Genomic DNA, 24,748 nt, shown 5'->3' with positions numbered 1-24,748 from the left:
TATTAATTTTACATTGATTAGGAATAAGCCAAAGCTTCAAAAAAATTACAGAAACTGCAACTCTATTTATTATTCAAATGTCACCCTCAGGAGTAGAATGCGCCAAACTGTAGATGTCTACGTCACGTCCTGTCTGATCGACCATTTGCATACTGCTCTCAGCTTGTTCGGTTCGTCAGGTCTGATCATCCATCGGTAAGTCAGCTTAATTTACTGTTTCCGAACTAATGGGGTATAATTTTTCGGGGCAATTTGTTCATAGGTATATTGTGCAGAAATTTTGACGCGAATGTCGTCTGTTTTGTGGGTATTGAGTGTGGTAGGGAGTTTTTTGTACACGACGAACGAAAATGTTTTCCCGCGAAGTGCAAGCATCATGGCCGCCGCATGCCTTACAGCTAGACATGTTTGCTCACCCGAATCGGGGCCTCCGGGGCGTTTTCTGTCTACTTGTTTGTCTCAGAATGGATTTGTGAGAAGAATTGGACTACAAGTTTTCTCAGAAATTCCACAGTTAAGATTGTTTTATTTTTCCAAGGAGGCAGAAAGGAGATTTTTTACCGCGAAGAACATGCAAATTAGGAAACAAAGGATCTGCGAGGGAGGCGCACGTGGGGTGTTTCGATTTTTCACAAAAACGCTACTAGCACTACTAGTATTAGGCACAACGCTCCTTGAAATCCGTGTTTATATTCAGAATATTGTGAGAAATACCCTGTACAATAAGGTATACAAAATCATGTAAACTCAGGAAATACATAAATTTGGTTCTAAACAGTATTTAGTGTCCTTTTTTGGTGTACCACGGATGGCATGTGGCAGATGCGTCACAATTTGCATGTAAATTGACGCGCACGTGTTAGCAGGATCATCATTAATGCATGCAGTCATGTTTGTCAATTCATCATACTTCCCCTACCAGAAAATGTTGCAATTTTAATATACCAGAAATGTACCATTCTGTAAACGATAAAGATAGCTGATAACGCAGTCAACATGTTTTTTTAAAGAATAGTCGTGTTACATGATTATTCAAATCAAGGATCTTTTAGCAACCAGAAAGTTTGAATTCTAGTAATTAGGTGTGTCAAATTAGTGTCTAGTTCGCAGTTTCATAATTAGAACTTGTTTGATCAAGTAGAAAAGGTGAAAATGTATTCATTAATGTTTTTTTTGGTGTTATGGTCCTTGTTGTTTTAACTTCTTTGAGATAATTTTTATGCACCTATAGTCTGTACAGCTTAACACATTTTCACGAGATTGTTGTTGTTTTCTTCCAGTGAAAATGTCTGGAGAAAGAGAACAAGGGTGAGAACTGGTTTCTTGTTGTTTTTACATCACTGATGTGGCATTAAAATATAATTTACTTCCAAGTTCCAGTGTGAAAATCCCCTGGGCCCACATCATATGCATGAGTTTAAAAATTGATTAAAAGCTAACCTAGCCAATTAACATGGAAACAAAAGATGCACCAGATTGGAAAAAAAAATAACTTTACACATTACAAGGTATTACTCAATTGAAATGAAATGGTAATAAATTAGCCAAGATGCAACAAATTGTGTTTTTCTTTCCTTGGTACAGCTAACATGTCTGAGGCTAGCATTTTTTTCTATCAAGGCTCTTACTCAAGTCTAAGAGTACAAATTTAACGTGTTGAGGTGTTCTTATAGTTCTTGCCTTTTTCTGTTTGCAGAAAGCTGTTTGTCGGTGGGCTGAGCTGGAACACCACATCAGGTGAGAATAAAACCATTTAATCTTGACCTGCAAAGTGCTGTGATTAGCCTCTAAAAATGTTAGCCATCCTATAGAAACACAATACTACAGACAGTACAGTATTATAAGCCTCATGTGCTTTAGCATATTGCTGGCTACATACGAATCTTGGAATCCCTATCTGCCTATGTTGCTTTAAGAAACTTGCAGTGCATAAAAGTCATGATAATATAGATGAACCTACTTCAAAATTATGGTTGTCTATCTGGTGTTGTAGTCTTGATTACAAATGCCTTATGGATTGTTCTTTCTCAGAGACGCTGGAATCACAGTTCAGCGAGTTTGGTGAGATCATCGACTGCAAGGTCATCACTGACAGGGAGTCAGGCAGGTCTCGGTAAGAAACACAATTTTGTATTCGTCATCACCATTTTATTACACTTATTAAGTAATAATTTATAAGGGTTTTACACAGACATGTATGAATCTGTAAAGTTATCAATCTACTTCTTGTCTCCATGTAATCAATTTGTATATCTCCCTTTGTTTTGCAGTGGTTTTGGGTTCGTAACGTTTTCAAACGACAGCGATGCTTCCGAGGCCAAGAAGTCTATGAACAACACAGACCTTGATGGTCGCCAGGTAAAGCCAAACTGTAGACGTTAGATTATACTTTTCATAGTAAATCTCAATTTATCAAACCATGATCTTATACTCAATTCAATGCATCTTTGGAGGTTAATGGTCAAGCTGTCAATGAATTGTCTCGCTCCATTTGGATGAGTTTCATTTCGAATGTACATTGGCTACAAGTAAATGGAAAATTGCATATTACTGTACATGATGGATGCTCAAATGTTTCAACCTTCCTGTTGGAATGAAATGACTTAAAAGGTGTCGATAAACTACATACAGTTAAGTGAAACAATGAAATATGTTAATTTGAAAGAAAATTGGGATGCACTTTCAAATATGCTTATGACATTATTCATTTAAAACCTGCCATGCTCATTTCATCAGACTTTGAAAATGACAGTTCAAAATTTCAATTTTTTTCAGTTCTGTCCAGAAGAGCCAAGAGCATTGTATTTCATGTAAATTCTGGTCAGGTCACTTACAAGCTATGTTAGTTACAGCTGAATATGCAGCTTGAATGTGGTTTATTTATTAGTCTGGTATTGTTCTTTTCTTTTGATAAAGAAATTATTTCATTGAGTTGAAATCCCAAATTTCTTTATTGTATATTGAAGGTTAATGGTTTGAATTGTTTGACATCACAGCAAACAGCACACAATACTATTGTATTGGCCAACCAGAAAGGCCTCCAGGAGATGACGACATCAAAAACATCTGCTAACATGTTAACTCTCTCAAAATTAGTTGGAGGCTGTGGACAAAATACACACAGCATGGAAAATTTTTCATTGCTGTGCTACCAGTAATGTCTTCAAGAGGAACGGAAGGAACTGACTGCTTGGAATATTTTTCGGAATTGTCATACCCAAACAGGATCAAGACCAGAGGAATCGCGAAGTGATTTTAAAGTGGACCGTTAGAAAGTTTCCAAAAGCACAAAGACTTGAGAGGATTTCTAAAGATCTAAAAAGTAAGTTCTTTGGCTGGCATCAAGAAGTGCTTTAAGAAGGTACAAAACTATCGAAAGAAGTGATGCATTGAAAATGATGTATCATTTCTTTACAGAGTTTTGTGTCTGTCTAATGTTTTACAACAAGCACTTTGAAAAAAAAGGGACTTTTGCAGTTAAGCTAAAATTAGACCAGAAATGAGTGGACACAGGCCAGAAATAAATTCGCGCGACAGTAGTTTGGATTCTCTCACAAATTCAGTTTTTCACTTTCCAAAAACCATAAAAGCCAGACTAGAAAAACTAAATATTAGAGTAGTGCAAATGTATTGTGCATGTCTTTAGTAAGCGTGCATGTCAAAGGTTGCAGCCTCAACTAGTGTCTGACAGAATCTTACAGATTTTGTTTTGGAATAGGTTGTGAACAACCGGAAGTTGCAGCGGCAACCTAAAAGAGGCACAAGAGAAGCCTGTAATGTCCAACTCGTGATAGGAAGAAGTAAAATGATTTTGGATGGTAGGGGCTAGGAGAAGGATGACCGTTGGAGTGGACGGCGGCGGCAGCTCTGGGTGTAAGCCTAAAGCGACCGGTGGCAACCCCTTCGAGTCGACGGCGGTAGCGGTGTAACCAAGGCGACAAAACTGGGTCGGCAAGCCACCCAAGCGTCGGTCAGGTAAGGACAAATTGTCCTGAATTGAGACCGAACAGCGGCAAGCCGCTGCAGTGGGCGTGGTCTGAGTTCAAATAACGTAGACCACAGCCCAACAGGAAGTTTTAAATACACACAAACACTGTACATGGAACATACAGATACAAAACACATACTTATAATGGGAAAGGTAATTTCTTTGGATGATTTTTGCTGTGTGAATTCGGGAAATAGACAGTTTGGCACAGATTGGCTTGTTCCTAGCAAATTATATGTATTCTGTGAAGGCATTATTATTTACACAAGTAAGTACCGTGCCAAACTTCAAACCTAAAGGTTGCTGGCTTATTTTGTGCCAATTTTGTCTCTTTCCTGCATTTAGCTGTGAGGCCTGAATATAGCCCTTAGTCTGAGCGCTTAAATAAGTGGAATAGAAATGAAATCTGGAATGTGCAATAGGTATGCATAAAAGTCTACATTGGTCATTTCTACATTATCGAGGTAAGAGTTTGAGAAAATAAAGATATGCAGTCTGCAAATGTAGTGAATGTTTGGGAGGGAATGAGAGTCACTTGAAGCTCAAAAAGGGTTTTTGGTATGCATTGTGCATAAAAGAAGTTTTAGCAACACATTTGTCTCCAAGTCCAACATACTGTGCCCTTCGTTTTGATTTTCTGATATTAGTCGGTGATATAAATAGGTCAGTTGTTGTTGATACTGTACTTCAGAAAGGTGTGTGAGGGAAAGAAAATCTCCCTGAGAACAGCTGAGAGTTGCTCCCACCTGTTGCTAACCCAAAATAAAGATGAGTTGACCTCCCGCAGTTGCCGTGTTCCTTTCATATCTGCTAAGAATAGTCACTAGCTCACAGGTGTTGATGTAGTGATGTTTTACATGAAGAATGAGATGTCTTTATTGTGTAACATGTTGTGCCCTGTCTATGAACTTTGTGAGTGAATCAGGAACACCTTGCTCCCAACAGAACTCCGCTAGCGATGTGAGATGAGCAGTGAGGCCAGTTCAGCTGTAAAGAACTCACAGATACCGACCGGTGCCGACAGCCATGAGAAAACTGTGACCTCTTTCTAACTCTTTGTTGTTTGGCCTCTTTGTTTTCTCTTTAGATCCGTGTGGACTACGCCAGCAAGAAGAGTGAAGTGAGTTATTTTTGTTATTCTGTATGAACGGTTGGCCAGATGATGTATTTTTGTTTCACTGCATCTTTATTTTCTCTGGAGAACATATGCCCAAAATGTGCATGATTGTTGATATTCAACCTGTCCAGATTTCATTGTTTGATGATCGGTGTATCGATGCATTTATTTTGCTGAAAGGTAGAAAGTCAAAATGATCACCTGTGTAGGACAATTATTTCTAAACATTCTGAAGAGTTTTTGGTCCATTTTATATCAACTAAATGATTTGTGTCTTTCTCTATCCAGGGTGGCGGCGGCGGCGGTGGCTACAGGGGTGGCCGCGGCGGCGGTGGAAGGTATAGCGGCGGCGGCGGCGGATACAGCGGCGGTGGTGGCTACAGAGGCGGTGGCGGCAGGCGCGGAGGCGGAGGATACCGTGGCGACAGTGACGGAGGCAGTTATGGCGGTGGCGGATACAGCGGCGGCGGGGGCGGCCGTCGTAGCTACAACGATGTGAGTACATGTATAACACTCCCACTGGCAAAGTGTTCTATTTGATATTGCGTGTAGAATAGAATTGGAGCTTACTTATACTGATGGGCATTGGAAGAAAACCTCCCAGATGTCAGAGCCCCCACCCGTGTCATCTCCCATTTTATGATGTGCAGTGAATAACGCAACATTGCCTGTTGGCCAGACAGTTGGTTTGCCCTTTGACAAGTCAGTAGTTTTTCCATCCATGAATCCCTAGCCTGTTGGACAGTACGGAGCATGGATAGATATGTTTCTTTTGTTAGATTTCTCAGTTGCAAAAAAAGCTACATCAAAATGTTGATTACTGACTGTTAATGTAAAACTTGAAAATGATTTTATAGCTATAAGAGATGTTGCTTGGACATCTAATACAGAAAAAAAAACATTTTCACCCAACTCGTTGATTAAACGAACTTGTTCACCCATATGAAAGAGGATGTATTATGAGCTTCTACAAAAGAAACTCTTACTAAAAAGTATAAAAGGGTATTTTGCAACTGTATAGGTGTGAAAAGTAGAAGTGATGCTACACCACTTTTGATTCTATTGTAAGATCTGAAATTTCCTAAGATGTGAAAAACAGAAACACCAATAAAACCTCTCTCTTGGATACTACAGGATTCTTCAGGATACGACTCCCGCCAGCAACGGGTAAGCTCAAACTTACAAATATTCTGAAGTCTGCCAAGATTTGTTTTTGGAGGCATGCACTCAAGCAACTTCCTAGCAAGTGTGGCAATGCATTGGCTATATGATTCTGTGATGGTTTGAATTTCTACTTCACAATTCTCTGATGATAGCCTGAGTACCAACCTCCGTAGTGACCGCTGGCTCAAAAGAATTCGCTTGCTAACCACGGAGTCTGACACTGCGCGTATCCGTAACGGCTGTTAGTCAGATATTCGTTCCGATTTTGAACGAGCTCGCTGATTGGCCCCATTCGTCTAAGCTCCTCCCCATGCCACACTGTTCTTCGTAACGGGTAGGTTCTAAGAACTGTTGACATGGCGATTCTTTCAAAACTGGACCCGAACAGGGCAATAGAGACACCTTGGAACGAAAAATGGCATCGAACGCAGTTCGAATTCCCCTCATTACGTGATAATGAGACAGCCGTGACGGATACGCGCAGGGTCAGACTCCGTGGTTAGCAAGCGAATTCTTTTGAGCCAGCGGTCACTACGGAGGTTGGTACTCAGGCTACTCTGATGAAGCATCTTGAAAATCAATCTTCCATATTCCATTAAGGTTAACACGAATCCTCTCAAAAAAACCTGTGCATAGTTTTACAGATGCCAGGAAAAAAATCACAGCATGTCTTACATCAGATTGCAAGATTCTTCTGCCTTGACTTGTGTGCCTTGAGCTACCCTTTTTGCTTTTCAATCCAACTCATTGGTTTGGTGAAGCTTTACACTCTGTTTGGCTTTGAACATTCCCTTTCTTGATTAATCCATTCATGAAAAGTGGTTTGTTCTCGTAGAATCAAGCTGTTTCCTCACAGGTGTGTTCAAAATGTTGACTTGGTTTTTGTCCTGTTTCTTCTGAAGTATTCGATGCACCTTCAAAATGTGAACTCGAAAAGCATCTACATTGACAAATTTGAAGAAACTTGACACACTGAGTAGGAGTTAGTGATGATCACTGATGTTTCTTAAAGCACCATTGTCACACCTTGTCACTCGTGTGGGCTTAAGGTCAAAGGGCAGGGCCGAACCATGGTCAACAGGTACTGACTCACCTTGGTGGTTGTTTTCGGTTTGGGTTCCTCATCTTCCATCCTCCCCTCTGTTCTTGCTGACTCCATCCTGAATACCCGTTGAAATATGGCACTGACCACACTTTGCTGTCAGCCTTGTCTGTTGTGGATAAACCTGACAAACCCCTGTTTGTTAAGTTTCACAAGAGACCAGTGAAAGGCTTCTTTCATGTTATATTCAGTTATTCCAGAAACCATGCAAGGCTGACAGTCTTTTCTTGATAAAACTGATATACAAAACGGTGAGGTGCAAGTCTTCACCTCTTCCCACAAGACTTGAGTTTTCCTTCGTCCTTTTACCACTATGTTCTTCGCAGTTTGTCCAGGTATCAGACAAGGCTAACAACAGCATGGCTCTTGTAATAGTACTTTATTTAGCACATTCAATGTAGGATTTTTCTAATCTTCTTGCCTTCTCTCGTTTCAGTACCAGCCATACTGAAGAGCTGCCCAACACCTTCCCTAGCTGAAGATGAGGAAGGAAAGTTTCCTGGTGATCCAATCAGCACCCAAAGTTACTAAGCTAGTGTTTTCATTTATCTGAACTATATCTGAATGTGTGAGGTCCATGGTGCCTGTGCAGAGATGCAGCAACAGACATTTAGGAACTTCTCTTTAGGGTGTTTGTATGTTAAACTTTGTCATTTACCTGGTTTTGTACCTCTTAGATAGTTCGAGCCATGTTTGACTATTTGAATTGAAGTATTGTTTTAGAGTAAAAATTTTCAACGTTAGACTATAAGATGACAGCAGTCATACACTGAACTGTGCAGCTGACTAAAAGTGTACAATATTTGTATGGTGCTGTGACTTTCTGACAAACTATTTTTACAGTATCTTTCTGAGCCTACCTTTAGTTGCTGTGTTCTCAACTACAACAAATCCTTCAAAATGTCACCCATCCTCAGTATGGAACATAAGATTTAAGAGCTGCACCAACACAACAATAAGAATCAGTGGTTTAAATTCAAACATTTTTCTTGGTGATATTCTAAGTCCAAGATAGAGCTGCAAAAGTAACCTGAAGCTATCAGTTTGCTCAAAAACGATCTGTTGACAATTTTGATTGATTTGTATCCTATAGTTTTCCCGAATGCTTGATGTGGATGATTGAAATGTTATGTTCATACTTGTGACTCCTTGGGATCGAGATGTGTTCATGTGAATGTATAATGGAGCAACAACGGAAATGATAAGACTGGAGACTTTGATGTTCTTTTCAATAAATCAAGACTTGTGATGTAACTTTTAAGACAAGACTGAGACTCTTTTCTTTTCTAGAATATCAAGCCAGGTTTGTATCACCGTAAAGTTGAAATCTATATTGCAAAGAGAGATTACAGTTATGCATTTATGATGTTTAATTGCCTCAAGCTGTGAGATTTTTGAGGAATAGTGAGCATCCAAGTGTAATGACCGAAGATCTACTATTTAAGCTGTGCTTGTTGGTTTGAACCTTTGTCTACCTAAGTGCATTACTACTGAGATACACAAAGACAGTTGCTCTTCAGAAAAAAAGTGCATGCCATAAGTAAGATTTTGATATTTGGGCAGCTGAGAGGACTGTACGAATGCAGCAAAGGGATCTTAAGTTAAAGCTTCGTAGGTATGGACATGAGTGATTACAATACCCCTTCCGGTGGTGAACCTTCTTCGCGGAGTCATAGTGGCCAGTGGTATAATGGCCTCATTGATATCAGGATCCTGATTGGTAAACCGCTTCTGGCAACATCATAATGAGCAGTTCAGCCAATAAGGAATACAGTTGACCATTAATTATCATATAGCCAGATGACGACCAATCATAAGTCTTCATTTAATAATAGTTATGACGCTGTAGGGGTGAATCTCGGGTGGTCAATAATTACAATAATGACTGTGCCTGTTCCATTGTGTTAGGGGAGAGGACTATTTGTTAAAATCGATAGCACTTTATTTGTTTAAAAAAATTAACTGTCTTAGAATACCCCAAATCTTTGGTAATTACGGGACAAAATAAAATATTTCAATACAAGTCAAATTTAGGACGAGTAACATAATAATCTTGATACTCCCACTGTAAGTGGAACTGCCAACAGCCTGATATGGCTAGATGAAGTTGACCAATCAGGAGATATATACATGACATTGACCTATCAGAGGGGGATCCAGCAGGAAAGAATGATCATGAATAGAGAAGATTTGAAATGCCAAGATTGCAATGTTACAAAACATTGTCTGGAAATTATTGGTTTCAAAATGAAATCTTATGTACCAGAATGATGTCTAAATTTTCAAATGTGTTTCTTAGAAATTGGACAAATGTATTATATGTATAGGTTCTATGTGTCATACAGTAATTCATATCTCTTATATTAGTTTGGAGAAGAACATTAATGACCCACCTTTTCCTCAGTGTTGCTAACAAGGTGATTTAAGCACCATATACACCTCGGGTGGATCATTAATCCTTAAATGTTTATCAAAAATTATTTACTATATTAAAGAAGTGATTAGGCTAATACATCAGTTAATTGCTGTTAGCTTCCCAACACACATCACACCGCACATGCAACATCTCATTCATTCATTCATCCTTATTTGTGTTTGAACTTGGGACAAAGGACCTCATCTGGTGTCACTCGCAACCATGGTTTATTCCATCAAATAGGAACGTAGTACTAGTACTTGTGTACAAAGCACAACTTTTGATCGCCATGTTTACAAGTAAGCGTGGTGACTAGTTGGAGAGGCACATATACATAGACTTCTTTGCCAATGGCAGTGCTTCAAAAGTTTAATGAAGATAATGCTCTCAGCACAAATGCATCAAGTTTTCTGTCACTCATTGAGGTGGAAATTCTGCAGTGGTATGAGGAGGTAGAAATTTCACCAACCTAAATTTGTTCCATTTTTGCTTGCTAGTTTCCAGTTCACTCAAAAGATGAATACTTTTCTCTGAATCTTAAAATCATACCCTACATGTACTTTTTCTTTCAGCTTTGGAACACAGAAATTACATATTGCAGCAGAGCCCTTTTTTTTTGAAAGTGAGAATTACAGACAACATACAATAAATAAATAAATAGTTGACTTTTTTCTGAAGTCCTTAGTGTTCCTACAGTTGGATAGTCACATTTTCACAGGCACTTTTCACAAGTTCATGCTCACAAAGTTTCACATGTTGTCATTTGCACCGGAATAAAACTACGGACCAACAGACATGGAGGAACTTGAGTGTACTTAGTTGCCAAGGAATGAACCTTTTCAATACATACAAGTAGGCGTTAAAACACAAAAATCATTACAGTAACATCTTTGAAACACTGTAGAAGCTATCAACCAGTTCTTCAATCCCAAAATGCTTCGACAAAAACATACAAAACTATTTCTTCAACGATATACATCTTTGAGCAACATCTCTTTTACCTTTTTTCTCAATTCAAAGTTGACACTATAAGGCTCTTAACTTCTCATTTAGCTGTAACAAGGTACAAAAGTCTTCGATCAGTCCTGAGTTTATAAAACTAGGTTTGCCCGGTAAAAAGAACATGTTCTCTTCAGAGTTTCTTCTTCAAAAATAATGTCAACGTCATGCTAAACTAATGTACACAATTTTCTCAAGATTTTGCACAAGCTCTCCTTCCTTGAAAGTTTTTCTCTTGTCCGTCTTGTTAAGTCTGATTATTTATCTTGGTGACTAGAAGTACCGTAGATACGTAGCGTGCACAAACCACAACATCTATTAACAACGTTAACTTCCATTCTGTTACCATAACACACTTCTTTGGAAGTTGATTACAATGTCTCTCAAAACAAGTGAACTATCTAGTACTATCCTGAAACTTGATTATGTAGCTTTACCAATACGTTTTCGATGCACACTAACTAACACCATTGGTGTGACTGATACATCCAAAGACAGTATGCTGTACCCTGAGAAATATATGTCGGTACAGCACATTTTCTGGCTGCTGTTTAAAATGCTTTAATCTAAGGAAATGAGGTACCGCTGTGCATCAAAAACTTTCCACTTGGGATTGGGTAGAAGTAGGAATGCAACAATTATGCTGGGATACCATGTCCCAATATTGCAGTCATGAGTAACTCAATTCCGTATCTAATTCTCAATCTGCAACAATGTTCAAGAGAGAAAGATGTTTACTTCTTTTACAATTGTTAACATCCTTTTAGAGCGAAACCTCACCCGTGTCGAAAAGTAACCTGATGGAAGTTTTGGGCTGTCTTCCCAACACAAATATCCACCTTAATTTCAACAGATTTTTTGGCCTTCATCAAGTATTTGAACCATTCCTTTTTTGACAGGAAACTTGCTAGACTCATCAGCCTTTCCTCTGGAACATAGAAGTTTGGGGTACTTTTGGCCCATTTTCTTACTTTACATTTCAAGCAAAATGTGTGTCAGAAGTGAAAGGCCAAATAATTTGTTGAAAACTCAGTAAGTGAACTGTGATTATGTGAAAATGACAGCTCAAACTTTGTCATAAAACCCATTGTTTTACTTTTTGGGGCTGTGAAAAAGACTGGCTTCACACATACACTAGTAGTGTGTTACACACCGAAGCTTACAACAAACAAAAAACAAAGTACTTTATAATATATACTAGCAAAACATTGCAGACACTCTAATAGAATGCAGACACAAAGACTTGACTAGTAGCTGCCTTCATAGCTACCCCCCTCATAGCCACCGCCATAGCTTCCACCACCATAACCCCCACCGTAGCTTCCACCACCGTAGCTGCCTCCGTAGCTATCCCCGCCACCGTAGTCACTTTGGTACTGGCCGCCACCACCGTAGTAGTTTCCGCCACCACCGCCGCCGTAGTAGTTACCGCCACCACCACCATAGTAGCCGCCTCTACCGCTATTGTTGTAACCACGCCCTCGGCCGCCACCCCGGAAACCTCCCCGGCCCCGGAAACCGCCCCCGTAGCTACCGCCACCGCCGCCACCACGCTGTTTACAGAGAATGTAATAGCATCATTCAGTGTAAGATAGGTAAATGCATGTAATTTCGCAGTGGTTTATTGTTCGCGGTTTTCCCAGTAAACTCGCAATGTGAAGTTAAAACCACCCAGTAAATGCTCGTTCTCTCTTCTGCCCGCCCAAACCACTATAAACATTTTCTCCCTACTGCGAAATTTAAGAACTGCGAACTTAAATGCATTTAAGTACAACTGCAAATTTTTGGCAACAGGTTAAAATGACCAGTAAAATACAGGGTCTTACCTTAGCACTGGCATAGTCCACACGTATCTGGAAAAACAAAAAAAAGATGCCATTGGACATAGACTAGAACTAACACATTCCAGGCAAAACTTCATAACCATACTTATAAAAGTTGAGGGTTATTCCTACAGGCAGTGTATCTATATACTAATTCAGGCACATCCGGGAAATCATTGCATTCATATACATGTACTTGTATCTTAAAAAGATAAAGGTTAAGGTAGTCCCATAATTTTTATGAGGCCGTAGGCGTAGGGGATTGTTATCTACAGTATCTAGCACACGATACTGGAAGGCAGAGCCCAACCCTCTCCTTCCACCATCTTTTTTACCTCCCCAACCAAAGGGAGATACCCATTTTTACACCTGGGTGGAGTGAGGAAAGTCGTGTGCACAACATCAGTGGCATGTCAGGTGATTCGAACCAAGGACCTCAGGAATATATATGTGTTTTCAATGGGTGGATGAGATACTCTATTGGTCTTACTACTTCAAAGATTGAAAAATGTCGTGCTATTTTAGCCACTTACCGTCCGACCATCCAGCTGTTGGAACTGCATGGCGTTACGAGCAGCGTCTGCTTCATCAGGGGTGTCGAACTTGATGAACCCAAAGCCCCTGTAGTGGAAATCATAAGACACTGTTTCTGAACACTTTCAACATAGCAACAAGAAATGTAGAAGACACTTCGGTCTGTATAAGCAGTGTGTTCTTCAGTGCTATGCCCAGCTACTAGCAAAATGTTTTAACAACCCTATTTAGAACAGCCACTTAAATGTGTGAAACAAGAGCCTGTTGTACAGAATCAACTATTATAGCAACCTATGGCACCATTTTGATCTAGCTTCTAGCAACCCTTCCAGTGACCAGGCTCCTAATAAGCCCCAGACAGCAAGAGTTTTTGTAACAAAGAGAGCATTGGAGTGTCAACTTTGTCAGTCCATACTGTAGCCATCATCAGGTTCAAATGACCACTTGGACACATGATGATGGTGCACTACTAGTCAAAACTGACAGGTAATTTATACTACATGTATTTTATAGCAAACGGGAGCATATAGATTTAGAAGCCCTGGTAAACTAACTACTGTAGGAAGACACTGACTCAGACTGGTTGGAAGCTTAGCAAGTAAATGACTTACCGAGATCTCCCTGTTTCCCGGTCCGTTATGATCTTGCATTCTGTAACTGTCCCAAACTGGCTGAACTTTTCTTCTAATGAAGCTATTAAACAGGAGAAAAGGGGTTAAAACATTGGTCAGTTTTGAAATGTTTTTGCACTTGAGGCAGCATGTAGAGGCAGCACACATTGTGATGTCAAACTAAACCAATTTCTATTTTTTTAAAAACAGACATCAACAGTTCAGGAAGCCAAAAAAGCTATAAGAGGTGTTACAAATTTTCATTTCGTCAAATTTCAGCATGTTGTTTTCAAAATCTTTTTCACACCATTCTTTACATCCTTAAACACAAATGGAAACGATCAAGGGAAATGAACTTGAATTAAAAACTTACCTTCTGAGGTGCCAAAGTCAAGTCCACCCACAAACAGCTTACTGTAACAGAAAAACACCAAATATCAACGAGTGTTTTGTCAAGAACTTGAAGTAGATACTACAGTCTAGTACCATTAGATCGCTTCACTGCAGTTTTGCCAATATGGAGGTTTATGGGTCTAACTGAGCATGCGCAGCAAAATGTACAGTGGGTGATATATCAAACGGGAAGGCCCCGAATAAAAAAAAAAATCTACAAAAGAAAAGAAAAAAGGGAAGGCCCCAGAGACATACACAAACATATCTGCACCTGTATGGTCCAGACAAAAACTGTTAGAGGCCTTCACCTTTGACATATTACCCACAATGCATTGCTCTGCTCATGTGCACTTGTAACCATGATCCCCCTTATAACACTATCAACAGAATGGCTGTACAAGACAGAAGCTTGGTATGTCTACCATTTGTTTGTCAAATATTTGCATTACTATAAGAAATACTTTGAGGAGTTTTTTGGGACTGTGGTATTAGTATATTGTTAAGTGCCATTCACCCACGTAGAATCTTTACAGACAAGATGGCTCAAAAGCCAGTAAGTCTAGCTGGTCTAATACATGTATTTATCATAGGCTGTGGGATGACTCTGTGTGGGAGAATGGTAATGTGTGTGCAATGGCTACAGCTACATAAAATAATCTCCAAGCAGATCTCCGCGGGGGTAAAATCTTATCGGCCAGCCAGAGAAGCTCCAGCCACCCCCCGTAGAGATCTACTTAGACTCTGAGTAACTTAGAGATTAAAATAAATCTCTGAACTGGGTTCAAATAAGTGTACATAACAGAGTTTGTGATATAAGAGTCGAAGACACTTCCTCTGCTATCTAAGGATTTAGGGTTACATAACTTTCAGACCTTAGAGTTAGAATCCCTCTGTCAGTAATCTCCCTCTCAAGAAGCCTTAGAATACCCCATTTTAACTTAGAATTCTCTAAAATTTCACACCGTGGATGGGGGGGAAATACACACCATCCCAATAGCCTCCGTTGCAGTCCTTTTCCCCGCAGCTTTTTTTTTTTTTTTAATTTTTTTTTTGGGGGGGGGGGGGGGGCGCCACGTATCTGCTTGGGATCCCGTATCCGCCGTGCCTCTGTGTCCGCTATAGACCCTGTGTCCGCTGCTGGGGAAGGACTGCGTTTTGTCGCTTCCAGCAAAGGCAATTAATGTATCCGCGAGAAGTAATTAACACTACCGGGAGAAGTAATTCACACTACCACGAGAAGCAATTCAAATGTTACGTTGCACAAAGCCCACGTGAAGTGACGCATGCTTCCTTGCAAATGATCATCATGTTGTCTTCAAAGTCGAGTTACAAATTGTCTGAAATGTGGCCTGATGTTTCTTTCTATTGCTGATATCTTCTGTGGATTCAGCCGTCGTAGCTAAGAGATCTTATAATTAGAGTGTTTCTTATACGACAGAGAAGACAACAAAGGGTCAGGGGTTAGATTATGATCGGCCATTGTCTAGCGCAGCGTGCGCTGAGAAAGTATTGCAGCTTTCTCACGCTTTGTGAGACATGTTTAAGCCACGTTTCCTTGCACGAAAAGCACAAAATCATTATAGCAACTTCGATGGATGTACGAAGGAAAAAATGCGAAAGGTTCGTTCATTTAGGTGTCCGTCCGTCGTGTTTTGAAAAGACATCCCGGCAACCGTTAGAACGTTGTCGCTGCTCAAAGGGGCATGAAGATTTCCCAGCGCTGGCCGTGTTTATTACGGGAAGTTCGCACATCCATGGCAATGGTGATAAGTGATTTTTGATGGGCCTTTGCTGGAAGCGACAAAACGCAGTCCTTCCCCAGCAGCGGACACAGGGTCTATAGCGGACACAGAGGCACGGCGGATACGGGATCCCAAGCAGATACGTGGCGCCCCCCCAAAAAAAAAAAATTGAAAAAAAAAACACGCTGCGGGGAAAAGGACTGCAACGGAGGCTACCATCCCAACTGCTTCGTTGCTCTGCTCACTCAAACCCCCATGTAATTGCAATTTTTTTTTCTAGAAAAACACCTGACTATGATGCTACTCACCCAGGCTCGTAGTCTTGTGGTGGCGAAGTCTGGGTCGCCATGGTGAAGTTCAATGGTAGCTAATCTGCATATGGCATACAAGAAAATAAATGTTCAATATTTCTTGTAGGTTGATCAAATCTACATGTGAGATAAAGCTGTCAGCGTTACTTAATTTCTTACAGTACGAGCATATGTAATGTTATATATGCTACATAACAATCAGGGCTTGGAATCCTTTTTGGTTTCCTACGATAAGCCCATTCGTAATTCCGAGTACGCATGTGCAGTGTCAAAGGTGAAGGCCCCTGGCTTGTAAACAGTTCTCGTCTCGACATTGTCTAGATTTGCATAACAACGCCCAGATGAGTTTTATTTACGTCTCAGGGGCCTTAACCTTAGACACTGCACATGCGTAGTCGAATTACGAATGGGCTTAGAAATATGTAAATCATAATGCTGAACCTACAGGTGAATAAAATTTCATACAAATTTTCATATTTCGCCAAAAGAATACTGAATTTTGAATAACAACTATTGAAAAATATAAAAACATAAAATGACCCAACAGTTGAATCATAAATATGTGCTCCAGAAAGTCTGCAACTAATTTGCATAATGATACAGTATAACCTGCGAGGGGAGGGGGGCATGATATGTGTGTCACATGTCTGTGGAGATATTTCCACGTTTCAGTCAATATTTATACCCACACCCTACACCGAATCCTGTGTAGGTAACAAGGCGAATTATTGCATAGAAAATCTGAAAGCAGTGTGATTATGAAAATCAGAAGATGTCAAAACTCCTCAATTTTTGCTAGATGCATATTTTCGTTATAAATATTTTGTCGCATGTCCCTCCCATGGCCACGTTCAACATCCTACAAGATTTTGATTCAATTTATAGCCATCCAATGCATCCATAATCACCAAGACAAAAATGATATTCGCTGAGACATTACATCACAAACACCGCTGTCTGACTAAATTTCCCATTTTTCTGCGACGTTTCAAATTTTTGACAATTTAATGTGAAACGCACGTGGCCACATAAAGCCCCCCTCCCACCCAACAACCCACAAAACGCCAGACACACTCTATCTTCTTTTGGTTTGCCGCCCTTTTTTCTCAAAAAGCAATTAACAATTCCCAATTAAGCATTGGAAAAACATGCGGGGTTATCCTTCATACATCGGGTGCGGATATTTAGGCAGGTAAAATTAAATTAGTGGAAAAATTTTACTTACAAGTGTCAGTAAATGACAAGTCAGCGAGCACGACTAGCCGAAATCAGAACTGGGCGCTGTGACGTCATGACGTGGCGGTCAACCAACCATGAGTCTCCGCTGCGTCATGTGACGCGTAAAACATTTGCTACGAGCGACATCTAGGAAGTCTGTGAGAAACTGCAGCCCCCTTTAAACACTAAGAATGTTCGCGGTGGTTTTATGTTCGCGGTTTTCGCGGTGACCTCTTTAGTGCAAACTTAAAGGCACCCAGAGCATATATTCTAGTGGCTGTAATCTTTATGAAATTGACATTTAATGCCACTGTTCACCAAATTTGCGTGCGTATTTCTAATCAAAAGTGCTCAAAGCGGCACACAAATAAGCTACATGGTGATCTTTTAGTTTCAAGCGCCTAGTGTACTAGTAATTAGACCAATACCATAGGCCCGCCCATCTCCGTCAAAACGTAAAAATGCAAAATCAAAACATAGAAATGCAAATATTTGACGGACATTAAGTCACTCTCTCATTGGTCGAACCGCTTATTGTAATGGACAGTCAGGATCAGTCTATTAGGGCTTGGATTTTCTATCAGTTCTCACCACACAACGACATTGTATCTTCGCTCCTTTAATGTCGATATGTAATGGTATAGTGTTATTGAAATTGACTACGTGTAGGAAAGACTAGAAATTTGAGTTTTCTGATTCAAGTTTCAATCCTCATAAAATACTCTGGATGCCTTTAAACCATCGCAAAAATTTAACTTACTATGTAAAAAAAAAGGGTAGGAAAATCTACCTCCTTTTTACAAAACCAGTAACTCTCACCTGCTGACGTTTCAGTGTCTCCAGACACCTTCCTCAGAGCTTCTGACTGGAGTACTGCATCTAACCGCTATAGGTATCCAAAGTTGGTGGCGCTTTAGTCATGCGGTGAGAACAACCTGCTTGGTCTGAGTGACATTGAAACGTCAGCAGGTGAGACCAAGATATTTAACCTCCTTGGTGAGACTTACTGGTTGTGTAAAAAGAAATCTCCAATATACAATATCTTATGTTCTACCAACCTGATGATATAATTTTCGGAAATCTACTTTCTGTATTGACCTAATGCTACATGGGCATAGCTGGTGTATATTTCTTGATGTCCACTTCTATTTTTCGTTCCAGCAAACAGCCCGGCCGGGCCCCGGTTTAGAATTGTGACCATATAGCATAATATACTAGGGTCACATTCCAAAACCTTGGCCCAGCCAGGCTGTTTGTGGGAAAGAAAAAAATGGAAGTGCATATCAAGAAATTTATATACGCTAATACACACAAATTATAGTTATGACTAATCTTTTAAAGACGTATTATGTGTTTTGTTGTCTTTTATATAATTACCTTTCCCGCAAACTACCCGGCAGGGCGCCGGTTTGGAAATGTGACCCTACCGGTATAACATACTTGCTAGCATAACTAGTAGTAATCTTCAAGCAGATGCATGGTTTGGTGACTTCTTCTGCGCGTGAAATTTACCTACATACACTACAACGGCAAATCTTTCTTCGAGTCGTTCTTTCATTAATATTGATTATTCGCTCTCTAGTTGCAGATTTGTTTTTCTGGAACATGATTTAGATTGCCTTGAAATAATCTTGTCTATGTGAAACGAACGTGTTTTACCGCACGTATGATAAAGCGTATGAAAATAGATATATGGGGGTTGCGTGTGGCTACGTTGTTTGATACCCTCTTCAAATGCAGCCATTCAAAACTTCAGACAAATCCATGAAATTCATTTCCCTCTTCTTTATCCACGATGAAGTTGTATTTTCCCGTTTGTATCTTAAGAAGGCAAAAATAAAAATTTAGAGCGTCGAGTGTGCATTTCGAAGCATGTCTAAGGTTAAAATCCACCTGCCAACAAATCAAAACAAAAAAGCAATCTTTGAGAAACTTAACTTTCACCAGGCAGACTTATCAGGTATGGGTTGATGACTGCGTGGGTTTAAAAGTGTACCTTATGAATAGATCCATTGTTGCGTAAGTCACTCCAAGCTCTGTCCAATCAAATGATCGCAGACAGTTAATAAGTCTATAGACAGGCTTCTTTTGGCACAAATCCCCGGACGACAGCGAGCACATTCAAGGAGAAACCACTGTGACGACCAGTTTATCCTGACTTCTGTTACGGTAATTATGTTTAGCCATAAGTATGGCTAAACATATTGTTTTCTCTCATGTTTCTTCTTCTCCTCCTGTCAAATCTTCAAATGGATTCATCTCTGTCATTTTTTGACCAAATGACCTGAAATTTGGTACAGAGGTAATGTAGGCAAAAACCAATGTGCGTTCTTTTCCTTGTTTTGATATTGACCTTGAAAGTGATTTTATTGAGGTTTTTAGGCTATTTTTAGCATATCTTGGCCTCCTGCGCCCTGGTATTTCAACCGAATGACCTGAAATTTGCTGTATATGTGGCTTGAACAAATATTTAAAGGACTACATTCCCATTTTCGGCATACATATATTCAAAACGATTTATTTTGGGCTTTCTTGACAATATTTGCCACTTCTGTCACTTTCAATACTACATATGACCTACAGGTCATTGACCCCTAGTGCCTTGCACCTGGCCAAGCTGGAAGTTTGCTTACGAGGAGGAAAGACCGGACATAAACATTTAACGTGATTATCGGGAAAACACCATGTTCCCTTAAACTCAGTGGTTAAATTGCAGTTTAGGAAATTTTATAACAGAAAACAAGCTAAATCAATGATTTTGTGAATGTTTATTCTAGCATTAGTTATTCCAGATATTTTCAAACTCCATTTTTTTCAACACAACACGGGAGATCGTTTCTCCTCAGACTGGCGCGACACTCCTGTCAAAATTGATTGATGATCTCTCTCTGCCGCCGACTTCATACATGATCAAAGGCGGGTGGTAGGCGGTGCGCAGGGAAACTTAAACATATAATGTAGCGAAGTGTTGCACAAGGAATTCTCACGCTGAGGGGTACATGAAATAATGCTTACAAAATAGACCTCTATGAATCGGGCTACATTCAGCAATGGTAGACGGATTCGGGGCATGCCGCTCAAAACACATGGTCTCACTGGGGACAGGCGTTTTGGTCCCGCACGTTGTCGCAGCGGTGCGTCGCCGCTACGCGATCGAAAGCACGCCGCTGTCTGTCTCGGACCAACACTCTCCCGTGATGTGTAGCGTCCACCACCAGGCCTTCCTACATGTCCTACGTACGGGCGTATGGATCGTAGAATTCGGCAAAAAAGGAATGATTAGGCCAGTAGAGTCAGTCCCCGGTAAGGTCAATGATTCGCCCCTTTGCGCTAGCTTGTAACGTTAAATGAATGTACCCTCTGGTGGCCAAACTTCACTGACAAACTTTCTCCCTATTATCATCATGAGCTTGCGTTAGTCTGGTACTAGTGACTATTATGTGCCGGGAATGTTTATCTATCGCACGCCTTGGAAGGAAGTTCAACCATGATAAATGGTCGGCCGTTGCGAAAATTTGGAATCCCATGCTGTTGATTTTCGTGATTGAATCTGTAAGAAAATATATTTTCATGTCGTTCATGTTTTTGGGACGGACGCCGGGACGGGGTGAATTTTTTCTATCATTTTCGTCCCGTTAGTAATGCAAATCGAATCGTGTTGCACAAGAGGCAAAACACTAAAAACGTGGGTCTTGTGGAGTGTTTTGGAGCGGGAAAATGCCGGATATTAGCGGTGCCGAACAGTGTACATCGTCGCGCGCGGGTGACGCTCCGTCAAAACAAATCCGCTGGTAATCTAGCGCGGCCACCGAAAATAGGCAGAAACACACAGGAGGACTTAGCACCTTCGTTTATGAGGGCAATTGATTGGAATTGACTCAAATATGTTGTTTTTGGTCATTTCCTTCGTCTCCTGTCAAATCTTCATATGTATACTATGGAAAACTTCATTCTTCCCTGGGGTTGATCTTTTTTAATTCAATTTTGAACTGGGTTGATTATGCGCAAGAGTGTAACTTTCAGCGGATATTTTTCGACTGGTTTACATGGAAATGGCACGGAATATCCCATTCTTGCAAGGGGAGAATTCTTTAATTATTTCTTTCAATTTTGAGCTGGAATGATTATGAAAAAGTCCATTTTTTAGCAGAAGTGTATTTGTTAATCAATTAGTGGATATGGTTGTGGACTGGTCCATATTGTGTTGAGGTGCTACTGGAAGACTCAATTTTGGACTGGGGTGATTCATTTTTTTAGTGCAAGTATTTTAGAATGGTCCATTGCTATTTTGGGAGAGTCCTTTTTTTGGATGGCGAGGAGTATGGCTAAACATGCTGTATTTGCTCGCAAATGTTGCCTTTCTAGTATCTTTTTCTCTTGCTTGACTGGCGTCTAATAATCCTGTCACTTTTCTTTAAATTTCACAACTTTCTACCTCCTTGTGGATTTTTGTTTGTTTGTTTATATTGCATACCCGGTAAACGCATCTTGTCGTAACATGCCAGGTTTGTACTGAAGAGCTCATTTTTAGCGGTCTCCAAGTTACCGTTATGTGCATGACTTGAACAAACACAGGTCTTGATAAACATCTCGTTGCTGGTGTCAGCATTACATCATGCGTCAGTCGATAACAAAGTTCAAAGTTTCATTCAAAAACAGCAATAAGGCTTCGCCAATACTGGTTAATATGTCGGGTATCAGTTGTGAAATGTACCTCTATTGATGTTAGAGGTCTCTGACCTTCAAAGTGAGCAAGGATTGAGGTGTTCAAAATCAGTTTTTTGGACAATTACAGACTTGATTTCACAGTCACCAAGGACAGCAGGGGCCTCCTCATTAGATGCCTTTAAGAAACACCTAGAGTTAGATGTACATGTGACTAAGGTAGGGTTCGTACGAGTGCGTATATTGAAGTTGGTATGACCTCCGTATCAACAATTTTTTTAGGTTTAGGTAATGTTTCCGAGGAAGATTTTTTTTATAATTTTGACCCACTGTTGAGTAGTCTGGTTTTTAAACCCCAAACAAACAAGAGTCCGTGTAATGCTTAGGTCACATTTCCAATCCGGGGCCCGGCCGGGCAGTCTTTGGGAACGAAAAATATGACATAAAAGACAATAAAAAACACAATACATACCAAACATTATCTAAGAGCAAAGCATGTGCATATCTATTGATGTGCACTTTAATTTTCTGTTTCCGAAAATAGCCCGGCCGGGCCCCGGTTGGGAAATGTGACCCTAGCATAAGACACAATCCTCCGAGAAATTATCATGGTGTTTGCGATGTGGCTTAGGTGTCTGATATCCTCTTCAACTACATCCATGCCAAATTTCAGATAAATTCATCAAATTCCCTCTTCTTTATCCACGATGAAGTTATATTTTCACGTTTGTATCTTGAGACGGCAGAAAACATTTAGCGTATTGAGTGTGGCATTCGATGGCATTTTCAGGGTTAAAATTCACCTGCCAACAAATAAGATGCAATAAAACAAAAAAAAGCAATCTTTGAGAAACTTTAATCTCACCAGGCAGACCTATAATGTATGGGGTGATGACTGCGTGGGTTTGAAAGGGTACCCACGTGTGATGAATAGATCTATGGTTGCGTAAGTCACTCCAAGTTCTGTCCAATCAAATGATCGCAGACAGTTGATAAGTCTATAGCCAGGCTTCTTTTGGCTCAGATCACGGGACGACAGTAAACACATTCAAAGAGAAACCATTGTGACGACCAGTTTATCCTGACATCTGTTACGGTAAGATCCGTTTTATCTTGCTTGACTGGCGTCTGATAATACTGTTACTTTTCATGCATCTTTAAATCTTACAACTTTCTACCTCTTAGTGAATGTTTGATTTTTTGTTTGTTTATTCGTTTGTATTGCATACCAGGTAAACGCATAATGACGTGACATGCCAGGTTTGTACTGAAGAGTACTTTGCATACTCTTTTCGATAAGTGTAGCGGGTTCTTTTACGTGCTCGATGTGTGGCTTTCCTCAAACACGGGACCTCCAGCAAGAACGTTAACCCCAAAGACTGTCTGAAACAAGCATTTCATGTTTTAAGATTTGAAACAATGTGTTCTTTGAATTGTGTTACTGCAGGATATGACTTTCACGATATGATGTCAAAGTTCTCATCAACTGCATACTGATTTACATGTTGTGTAAGATCCATGTAATAAGTGGCCATCCCTCCGACATTGCGCATTTCAGATCGAGCTCATCAACCGCAGAAATCAAGCTGATTCGTGCAGCAATTGACCATTAAATCAAATAGGTCCACAGCTTTGTAACGTCACAATGGAATGCTTTCTGTTCTTAATTTTCATGCAACTGGTGTCAAGTACGGTATTTGGGGACTCGATCCCAACCAGATGTTATGTAAGAGATCTTCTCGACAGTAGTATTACTTGCCCACATTCCAACATAACCAGTCTACCAGCTAGGCCACTATACCGGGTGAACCATGTGTTCCTTCAGCACAATCGTATCCAAACCGTCCACGACTTGTCCGGCTTTCCCCTCATCCGCACGCTGAATCTCAGCCACAACCTCATCACAACATTTCCATGGGGATCTTTGAATCATGTGAAGTACCTTGGCACGCTTGATTTATCTCACAATCTGTTAACTTCTATAAGGCTTGACTTGCTCACACAAGGTGCAACGGGTCTATATGTTGTAGATGTGTCCTGCAATCGCCTGGCTACCTTCTCTAAAGCAAACATCGATAATCCTTATTTTTATGCTCCAGAGTTTCAGAACTGGCCTGCACAGAAAAAAAGAGGGTACAGAAATATATTACATGGCAATCCAATTCACTGTGACTGCCGTATGTCATGGTTGGCAGAAATGGCTCTTGAGTTTCACCAGTGTCGGCCACTCAGATGTACTTCTGCTTTCCAAGAATATATGCTTTATCTTGAGTTTCTTACAAATGGCTTGCCTAAATGTAGCAGTCCTGAAAGTCTACATAACGTCCCGTTACACGAGGCAAACCTACAAGCCTGCCCAACGAAGGAAGAGAAATTGACTGAAACACAACTTCCCATCTTAGAAAAGACCACAGACATCCTAATTAATTCTGTACCACTTCTGCCAACCGTAAGAAACCAGTCCAAAGGCATCCAAAATGACCTAACACTGTTACAAAGCACGACACAACAGATCAGTGTCTCATTAGCTGATCCAAATGACTACAAAATCACGCATTTTACCACCAAGAACAAGATCGGTAATATACCAAACAAAGAAGTGGCTATGGACACTACAGACGCTGTCTTGATAGTGATGTCAGCTGTTTTCATTTCACTTTTAGTG

General features: G+C 40.3%; 2 protein-coding genes across 3 annotated transcripts; one reads left to right on the top strand and one right to left on the bottom strand.

Annotated features, from left to right (window-relative positions):
- The first annotated feature begins 83 nt into the window (after positions 1-83).
- Positions 84-8,637, top strand: LOC136422570 (uncharacterized). 2 transcript variants are annotated; one of them, XM_066410360.1, is made up of 9 exons: positions 86-195; positions 1,281-1,308; positions 1,697-1,737; positions 2,032-2,113; positions 2,271-2,358; positions 5,076-5,108; positions 5,394-5,600; positions 6,240-6,272; positions 7,808-8,637. In XM_066410360.1, exons 2-9 carry the CDS (start codon positions 1,286-1,288, stop codon positions 7,820-7,822), a joined length of 522 nt encoding a protein of 173 aa, XP_066266457.1. In that variant the 5' UTR covers positions 86-195; positions 1,281-1,285; the 3' UTR covers positions 7,823-8,637. The 2 variants fall into 2 exon arrangements, with proteins under 2 accessions (XP_066266458.1, XP_066266457.1); XM_066410361.1 differs by lacking the exon at positions 6,240-6,272 and having other exon boundaries at positions 84-195.
- Positions 8,638-10,583: 1,946 nt separating this feature from the next.
- Positions 10,584-17,553, bottom strand: LOC136422568 (uncharacterized). The gene is made up of 7 exons (XM_066410356.1): positions 17,426-17,553; positions 16,198-16,261; positions 14,128-14,168; positions 13,755-13,836; positions 13,143-13,230; positions 12,613-12,639; positions 10,584-12,339 (listed from the first exon to the last, which is right to left on the bottom strand). The coding sequence occupies exons 2-7, from the start codon at positions 16,236-16,238 to the stop codon at positions 12,034-12,036; spliced, it is 585 nt and encodes a 194-aa protein (XP_066266453.1). The 5' UTR covers positions 16,239-16,261; positions 17,426-17,553; the 3' UTR covers positions 10,584-12,033.
- Positions 17,554-24,748: the final 7,195 nt, after the last annotated feature.

Source organism: Branchiostoma lanceolatum, chromosome 17 (genome assembly GCF_035083965.1).
Source record: "Branchiostoma lanceolatum isolate klBraLanc5 chromosome 17, klBraLanc5.hap2, whole genome shotgun sequence".
NCBI classification, from domain to species: Eukaryota; Metazoa; Chordata; class Leptocardii; order Amphioxiformes; family Branchiostomatidae; genus Branchiostoma; species Branchiostoma lanceolatum.
This window is presented reverse-complemented; position numbering and strand designations above follow the sequence as displayed.

Excerpts from the sequence above, each read along its gene's own strand:
- LOC136422570 (XM_066410360.1), top strand. The coding sequence starts at position 1,286 with ATGTCTGGAGAAAGAGAACAAGG. Across the intron at positions 1,738-2,031 it reads GAGCTGGAACACCACATCAG|AGACGCTGGAATCACAGTTC; the intron begins GTGAGAATAAAA and ends GTTCTTTCTCAG. Across the intron at positions 5,601-6,239 it reads GCCGTCGTAGCTACAACGAT|GATTCTTCAGGATACGACTC; the intron begins GTGAGTACATGT and ends TGGATACTACAG.
- LOC136422568 (XM_066410356.1), bottom strand. The coding sequence starts at position 16,238 with ATGGCGACCCAGACTTCGCCACCACAAGACTACGAGCCTGG. Across the intron at positions 14,169-16,197 it reads CCACAAGACTACGAGCCTGG|TAAGCTGTTTGTGGGTGGAC; the intron begins GTGAGTAGCATC and ends TTTCTGTTACAG. Across the intron at positions 13,837-14,127 it reads TGACTTTGGCACCTCAGAAG|CTTCATTAGAAGAAAAGTTC; the intron begins GTAAGTTTTTAA and ends CCTGTTTAATAG.